Source organism: Penaeus japonicus, unplaced genomic scaffold (genome assembly GCF_977035675.1).
Source record: "Penaeus japonicus unplaced genomic scaffold, GWHDUDI00000001_assembly GWHDUDI00000014, whole genome shotgun sequence".
NCBI classification, from domain to species: Eukaryota; Metazoa; Arthropoda; class Malacostraca; order Decapoda; family Penaeidae; genus Penaeus; species Penaeus japonicus.
Genome location: NW_028234416.1, coordinates 15106817 through 15116312, shown reverse-complemented (window position 1 = coordinate 15116312; position 9496 = coordinate 15106817). Strand labels below are relative to the sequence as shown.

Sequence of the window (9496 nt, the reverse complement as noted above, 5' to 3'; positions counted from 1 at the left end):
CACATATATATATACATATATATATATTTATATATAGATAGATAGATAGATATATAAATGAATGAATCTACCTATCTACATATTATATGCATATATTTAAATATACACACATTTATATATATATATATGTATATATGTATATATATATATATGTATAATATATATATGTATAATATATATATATATATATGTATATATATATGTATAATATATATATATATATATATATATATATATATATATATATATATATATATATATATATATATATATACTTCTTTCTCTCTCATTCACTCCCTCTTGTTTTCACTTTTACTCTCTCTCTTCTCTTTCTCATCCTCTCACTCTCTACCTACCTATTTCTGTTTCCATCTCTCTCTCTTCCCTCTTCCTCTCTTCCTCCCTCCCTCCAAAGTTGATGCTCGTGTTTAGGAATATCAAAGACATCTATGGACAGGAAAGTGGAGTGCTTGCCTAACAACAGAATACTTTCATTACTATTTTCAAGGAGTATAAAACAATATATTTGGGATTGTATTTTATTCACCAAAAGACATGAAATTAGCATAAGATATATTATTCTACTGATGTTTTTATTTTGGTTTGCTAGGTTCAAAATCAGTACATCTTGCTTTCTGGCATATTCACATAGAGCTATCAGAGATTTAACAATATTTTTTTTGTTTTTGTTTCCCAAAGCAAATTTTGAGAAGGCCTCCTTGTTCTTCTAAAATGTTCATAGTATGTTTATAAATTGTTCTATGTCTTACTTAGGATTTTGCATTTCGTCTTTAAATTGGTGCCACTGAACGCTTCTCCACTGATTATCCAATACCTGCTCGTCGTAATTATTGAATCTAAGCACTTTGTTTTTCATATCACGTAATGAAGGTATTGCTGATCTTGCAGTCAGACCTCTCACTCGTTTTGGATCTACATAGGCTGCTAATCTGAATAGCTTGTTTATTAATGTCGAATTTTTTTTTCGAATTTCTTGACAGGAAACAGTTAGGAATGTCCTGTTCCTTTCTTCAAAATGTATTATTATAATATTACCATTATATTTTGGCGTCTGAAAGGGCGTATAATTCTGAACCAAGGTAGATTGGCAATACTGTGGAATATAAAGATTCATCTGTTGGATCTGCAACATTCAAGGTTAAGATCCGGTATCTTGGTTTCTTAGCAAAAAGAGTTCAACAAGAAACGATATAGGTCATATAAACTACCATGTCTCGAGTGCAGTGCTTGGGCATTGCTCTTTAGATATAAAATTAAACTTGTTGAAAAGTGGACATCAGTAATTTTGGAAGTGAAGATAGCAATGGATAGAAGGATCTATAAAAAAATATGTGTCTTTCAACATCCAATAATTTTTGCTCAATTATTCTGACCTGGAAATATAATTTAAGAAATTCCATCATTCAAGGAATCTGGCAACAGCCTCATGAAGTGAGAACCATCTCGTTACACATAAGCATTGAGCAATTTGTGTGGTTTTACGCAAAATACCTAATAATCTCTAAATTCACTCTTCCGTTCTGCACTATGTGAAAAATAAGCAAATTTCATAAAAGATCTTCGCTTGATCAGGGCAATGATTCGGCTGCCTTCCTAGCACATATATGGTAATGTGCAACATATTTGAATATGGTAGTTCCAGGTACCTCGGGTCTTAACTATTGAGTGTATATAATCATCAGCGAAACCAATAAGATTATCTGATGGGATATTATATACATATACTAATGAATGGTATTGGTATCACCGGTTGAATTGCGGTAACATTCCAAAATGTCAGTCAAGTATAACATGGCCGTTTGTACGACATTTTAATATTTATCAAATAGATTATCCATTACTGCACATGCCTTACCTAGAGAACAATCTATACTTGCACCTATTGCAAAGCTACACTTATTAGCAAGAGTCATGGCCGATTTTTCACTCGTGTTTCTGCCCAAGGTTTGTACAACATCTGTGCCTTTCTTACGGTTCATTGTCATTTCAGCAACTATCTTAGAGTCTGGGAACATACATTTGTAAAGTACCGTGAGGTGGCCACGTACTGTATGCTAAAATAATGAGAGCATTTGGTATAATAGATTTGCTTTTGAAGATGACGAGAAAACTAAAATATGTATATCAAAGTATTTATGGCAATCACCTTCTCCCTAGGGTTTTACTGTCTGTTTCAATTTCAAGAATCAACACAAGTTCTTGTATAACAATGTCTTTATTTGTTACTTTAGAATATTAAACTTTAGCTTACCTAAATGGCAGATTATATTCTATTATGAACACTGCGAGTAGAGAAGTTGCATAGGTAACAGCGGAGGACATACCATCCAGGTTGCTCATACCAGCTTGTTCTCCATGAAAAGTGTCAGGTGGTTGTGAGATACGGTTGTAGCGTCCTACAAGACTAACATGTTGCTTTGAGGTAAGATGGTATTTGATCCCGGCACTCTAGCCAGCCAAGAAATGTACAGTTCATTGGACAACCACCTTTCTTGGAGGCTATGACCTGGAAACATGTTTTCTGAGGAATTTGACAAGCATTAGTATTCATGATATACATGTACAGGAATCTTGATTTTGTTACGCGAGGAATCACCTTAGTAAAAAGTGACATTTAATAGCTTAAAGGCGCTGTCACACTAGCACTTCGTCAAGTTTCTGAAAAAATTGTCAATTTTTGAGCGCATTGTCGTTTTTTAGTCAGACGATAATTCCGAGTTTCCGTGTGAAAACATTTTCGTCGTCTTTTAAGCCAAGCGGATTCAAATCAAGAACTATATAATATATATATATATATATATATATATATATATGTATATATATATATATATTAATCATTAATTAGAATCAAATTTAATGAAATTTACTTTTCTCATAATAACTATAAAATTAACAAACAAAAAGGTGCAAATCTAAATTATATTTATAACATTTGTTTTTTTAAGTGCTCGATTTGACTGTTTACATCCATCAGCTGCAGAGCGCGCCATTTCTCCTCCAACTTTGAAATACCATGGACGGTGCCAATTCTCCTGCGTGGACATGGTTTTCAGAGGAATATTTGATTAAAAATATTCGTCGGTATCATTGCCTCTGGGATATCAGAGATGGAGGATGCACAAAGAAAAAATTGAAGAGGAAGTTATACAATGATATAACGCTCCCCTCCGTGCATATTTCTCGGAGCTCTCCAGTATCAATGCAGGTAAAAATAATCTTACATTTAAACAAATATGTCTCTAGAGTTTAGTATATTCTGTTTAAATATTTCATTGATTATATTTGTTGTCTATCAGAATAATTTAAACGGAATATGGCTACACTCCCAAATGCTTCAATTGTTGTCTATCGGAAATGCCAACGTTTACAATTTACGAATTAAGCCCCACCCCGTAACGGTGGTTACTGAAGTTACCAATAATAAAAAAATGGTTAACTGAAATGTAAACATTTAAGCAATTCACATTCAGTATTATATTACACTTGTTGAATGTTTAATGCTGCTAGGTATGTTGTGGGAATTTTTCTCAACTAATGATTTATGTAAACCCTCATATTTATTGCATTTTTTGTTACTCTTTTGCTGAGGGCTATCTGATTGTCACTTACTGTAATCTTCCAGATCAGGTGAGGGCAAAATATAACAATATGCGAACATATTTCCTGAAAGAGTGCAGGAAAACTGCCCCTTACGGATCAGCTGGAATATATCAGTCGAAGTGGGACTTATTCGATTCCATCTCCTTCATCAAGGACACGATGAATATTTACCCTACTGAGTCAAGTCAAGTCCTTATTGCCGAGGTAAGTTTCATGTATATTCTCCCAACATCACTAGAATTTTGTACATATATATATTTATATATATATATATATATATATATATATATATATATATATATATATATATATATATATATATATATATATATATATATATATATATATTTGTATATATGTATACATATTTGTATATATGTATACATATTTGTATATATATACATTTATGTATACATATACTTATATATACGTATATAAACATACACATACACACACACATATATATATGTACATATATATGCATATATACATATATATAATATATGTATATATACATATATATACATATACATACATATATACATATATGTATATATCCATATATATCCATATATATATATATATATATATATATATATATATATATATATATATATATATATATATATAGACACATACACATATATATACACATATACACACACATATATACATATATATACACATATACACACACATATATACATATATATACACATATACACACATATATATATACGGAAAATAACTTACCAATTTTTGAGAATTTTGAAGGAGATTCAACAAGTTGTTTGGTGCTAGAATCCACTACCTTATTTTCAGCAAGTTACTTAGATCCATCCCCAACACTATCCATATCTGTACCACAAACACCATCTTCACCCTCACCAGAACCTCCAGTGACACCTCGGACTACCCCTTATCAACCAAAGGCTAAAAGAAGGAAAATAGCTGATCCTGTGAATGACCAGTGTTTTGAGGCAGTGGAAATGCTGACGGACGTGTAGAAGAACACAGAGGATGATTTTTGTGCCAGATTTGGTAAAAGCATGGAATGTTGGATGAGAGGTTTTAGTACAGATGCGAGAGCAATGGTGGCGCACAAATTAAACAATGCTATTGGAGAATTGGCTGAGAAGTATGGGGTAAATTGTAATATAGAAAATGTGATAAACATATAATTGGTATGTGATATGAAACTAGTTTAAGTTGTTCTTCAGCCTTAGTCATATTTTATATTAGGTTTTATGAGTTACTTTGTATAGTGATTTATTTTCTTTTACATTTAATACAGAGATATTTTTATACATTATAGATTTATTTTCACAATGGTGATTTGTTCTTTGTAAAGAAATAAAGACTACAAATATATATACGTATTGATTTTCTTTGGAGTTTCCCTGATTCAGAATGATACTGTGGTATATTGAAGGAAATTATAGTTTGTCAAACCTTTCTTTCCTTTATTGACTTTGATATACAACATAATAACAATCAAGTATAACAGTCTTAGCGACAAATATATATAAATTCAGGTGCCACATCAATGTAGGATGGCCAGTTCATTTTGCCAACTATCTTTACCATCACTGTTGAAGTAAGACAGCAAAGTTTCACAGACTGTTCGTTCATTATTGCTGTGTCCACGTCCAACAACTGCGAGTCTTTCTAGCCCACCTTGAGGAGCCTGATGCCACTTACCAAGGGATAGTTGGCCTCTTTGAAAGTCTTCTCTATCTTAGAGCTCAGGGGGAGAGTATGTCTTCTTTGAGTGAGACCTCAAGTAGTTGTGAAGAACAGCTGAAGCAAAGTCAATATCTTTCACATTATTCGGAGTTGTGAAGATTGGTCTCTTGGATATCTAGGACCTTGCTGCCAATATCCCAAAAGTATTTTCTGATGTGCGCCTGGCTCGGGAAACACGATAATTATATATTGACGTTTCATTTGTCAGATCTCTCCCAGGAAATGGCTTCATTAAATATGTTTTGAATGGAAAAGCCTCATCTACAATGACAAAGGGAGCCTCTTTGTCCGAGTGGGGTGGTGATGAGGAAGGAATATCTAATGCATCTCTGTCTAGAGCTTCCCTCAATTTGCATCTCCCACACTCCGACCACTAGCACCAACATCCAAATTCATAAATTTATAATCGGCATCAACTAATGCCATCATAATTATGCTAAAGTGACCTTTATAGTCATAGAATTCTGATCCTGAATGCTCTGGCTTTGCAAGAAGGACTCGCTTTCCATCCAGAGCCCCAATGCAGTTTGGGAAGTTCCAGAGAATATAATATTTCTTAGTAACGTCTCACCATTCAGCCTGTGTGCGTGGGATATTTAAATATGTTGGCTGCAACACTTGATAAACGGCTTTACATACTTCTGGTATAATGCTTGAGACCAAGTTATGGCTAATCCTAAACTGGTATCCTAGTGATGTTTGGGATTCACCTAGAAAGAAAAGGAACATCTATTAGAAGATATAATGTAAATAAAATAACAATTTAAATATTAATAATGCCTACACTTGAAGATAAACTATCCTAGAAGAAGTGCATCAGTAAAGCCTTACAATACAGCCACATTATATCAATGATGTCAAATAATATTTTTGTTATCATAATTATGGCCTCCATAACTTAAAAGGGGCTTTCTCCCCTTTAAGAGGAGCTGCTGCCCCTCTTCCCGTAAAAGGACAACAAACCTTCACCACGTATTTACAGCAAAAGAATGCCGCGGCCCTATTGTAAATTTATACCGAGAAGAAATTATTTCTCTAATAATTTATGAAACTTGAATTTCAAGTTTACATAATTCCTACTCAACATGTGATGTAAAATATAGAAGACGTACTCTTATATAAAAAAAAAAAAAAAAAAAAAAAAAAAGTAATGACAAAAAGTTATCATCAAAGCTAGAAAAAGCTAAAGGTATAGCATCTCATTCTCTTCGCTCTCTCTCTCTCTCTCTCTCTTTTTTTTTTTTTTAAGTACATCTTTTTATTGTACATGTGGTTCCTTGGAGTATGAAAATTACAACATGGGTTTCCCCTAAGTGCTAAGGTTAGGAATCACTGCCGTGAGTACTGTGGAAAATTCTAAAAGTATCTTACCAGCAATAGAGATTCTTTACTCTTATATATTATATTGCGTAGAGTAAGGGTCAGGCGTTCTCCTGGAGTCACTGCCTTCCTCATCTTAGTATCACTCTTTTGAATTAAGGTTGTTACTAGATAAAGGAGGTGATTAAATTGCACTTTGTCCAGTCTGAGCCATTTCTTCATTTCGTTGGGATCTTCGAAGGTTAATTAATTCCTTGACGAGGCGATGGTAGACACTCTCAGTCTCTCGTCTTTTCAACCATGAACGGACCCAAGTTCGTTTCTTTGATTGCATTTTCTTGTTACGCTCAGCAACTGCTAAAACAAAGTTTAGCATCGCTGCGCACGTTTGCTTGCTCGGAGCCATTGTTTACAATTCCGAGGCGGTTATCATGTGACTGAGCCGATGGTCCCTGGTGCGTAAAGTGCTAGTGTGACTGCACGCCTCCAAAAATTGACAATTTTTTTTGTTTTAATTAACCATAAAACGACGGAAAAGTGCTAGTGTGACAGCGCCTTATAGTCTATACATTTTGAATTATATCCTAATTATAAATAGATGTATTTCTGAAGAAAAAAAAATATTCATGGAAAAATAAAGTGGGGTAATACTTACATGCTTAGAAAGCCAGAAGTTATATTTAAGCTTTTTAAGACTTCAGTACCGTTTCACTCAATTGTCTTTAAAAAAAAGGTTGGCTCCAGACTGAACGTTTTCCATATGCTGGTAAACCTCATCACATTAGTCGGGGTTCCTGTAATGACACTACTTTTTAATAAAGCTATATTGAGAAAGGAAAGATTATGTATGCAAAGGCAACTAATATTGATTTTCTCCATTATGTATCATAATGAAAAATTCCGTGTGTAACGTCGTGACGTCCGTACAGTAAAATTCCGTTTAGCAGACCGATTTCCGTAGGACGGCAACACTGTACGCCGGGTAAATCGTTGTAAAAGCTTGGTTCAAGTAAGAAACAATTAAATTATCTTTTGAATATTGCCACAAAAGATTCATTTTTACTATTAAAGACCGCGTATACACTCAAGTAGATGGCGTAGCTAAGGGTTCTCCACAGGTATGCAAATAAGTTCTTATGCCACCACGAAAAGACCTGGCCACACACATGCCCTGCTGATTTCAAGGCCATTTTCTATAAACAAAAAGTAAATAGACGGCACTTTCCTCTTGTTTAAACAACAATCACACGTCAAACAATTTCTATTCTATCTACTAAAAGGAGAAGGAAAACCAACCCTCCTTTCTTGACACTTATCACTAAAGAAAACGGACACCTGTGCACAACAGTTTTCAGAAAAGCCACGTTCACTGGTTTAGGCTTAAATGATTTGAGCCAATCTCCTTAGAATACAAAACTGATAGCATTATTACTCTACTCCATAGAGCAATAACATTGCTCTATGTGGAGACTCTTTTTTTATAGAGAAATTAAATTTTTAATCAATAAGTAAAATAAGTAATATCCCCTGCAAAACACTGAAGTTATTCTCAAAGAATAAATTATGCCAACCGATCAAAATTACTTCTGTTCCTGAAGAACCTAAATACATTGGACACTTCAAATACGTGAGATGCTAACGCATTCTTTCCCTCAAATAAAATTTGATATATTTTTTTAAAGATAAAACAGAAGTATGTGCAAATATACTATATATCGGTAAGTCAATTAGAACAGGCCTCTGTACAAACTGTTGTTCTCTTCTTCCAACCAACACTCAAACACGGAAAACCACCCATATATTCACAATAATTACAAAATTCTGTCCACTTCATCTAACATTCTCGACCTTCAAATCTCAAAGTCCCTGCATATGGATAATATGAAAACGAAGTTCAATAAATATTTAACAGCCACAAAACTCTTTACAATTCGGTCACGTGAACTTATTAGCCTTTCACATATTAAGGTTTGTTATTAGATTGTTTCGTATCATGTGTCTCTTGGCTTACGTCATTTCTATTAAATTTTCGTATATTTATTTATTTTTGCATTGAAACCATTAGAACCTCTAATAGCTTGTATTTGTTCTTTCCTTTGAAGCACTGATGATGAAGACCGCTATCTTCAAAACGTTAGTAAAATAATATGTAAAAGTCTAATAAGTTCCCGTGACTATACTGTTGAGAGTTTTGTGGCTGTAAAAATTTTTTGAACTCGTCTAATGGATATGCAGGGACATATGACAGGCAGTTAACTAAGACTGTAGAATATGATCCATATCAGCTCATTATTTTCTTAATACTCAGTGCAATAGAAGTTTTACTGTTTTATGGGAGGACAAAAAACTTTTTTTTTGTGTGTGTGTATTTATGCACTGCATTGAACGAATACGAAACGTATAACCATCTACAGAAATGTGGTGGATGCTCGAATACAAGTTGGATGTGCCCTGATACCACATGCTCTGTGGACGACATTCTGACAAAGCTGCAGGGTTATATAATAAGTACGACTAATGAAGTGCTGTGACAGAGGGCGTTTTCTGAGTACATATAAGCAAAAGGCGAACCATTTGGATACACCTGAAGATTTTAGTGCAGGAGGTAGATTTCTGCAAGGCGCATAACCAAGCATGCAGCAATGAGTGGAAGAAACACAGTATACTCGTGAGTATAAGTGAAGAGGAGCCGACCCAAAACCTTATCGAGATGGACTCTTCGGCGACGTTGCAAGACGGCTTAGAGAAATGCAGATCTCTGGAGTCCTTTAAGTCCGTATCCACTGCTTTGAGGGATGAAGCCTCGGTT

The 9496-nt window shown here is 33.9% G+C and overlaps 1 protein-coding gene across 1 annotated transcript; it reads right to left on the bottom strand.

The window, feature by feature from the left end:
- Positions 1-5447: 5447 nt before the first annotated feature.
- LOC147470525 (uncharacterized) lies at positions 5448-6822 on the bottom strand. The gene is made up of 5 exons (XM_086543715.1): positions 6739-6822; positions 6437-6443; positions 6007-6077; positions 5731-5922; positions 5448-5528 (listed from the first exon to the last, which is right to left on the bottom strand). Exons 1-5 carry the CDS (start codon positions 6820-6822, stop codon positions 5448-5450), a joined length of 435 nt encoding a protein of 144 aa, XP_086399841.1.
- Between the last annotated feature and the right edge of the window lie 2674 nt (positions 6823-9496).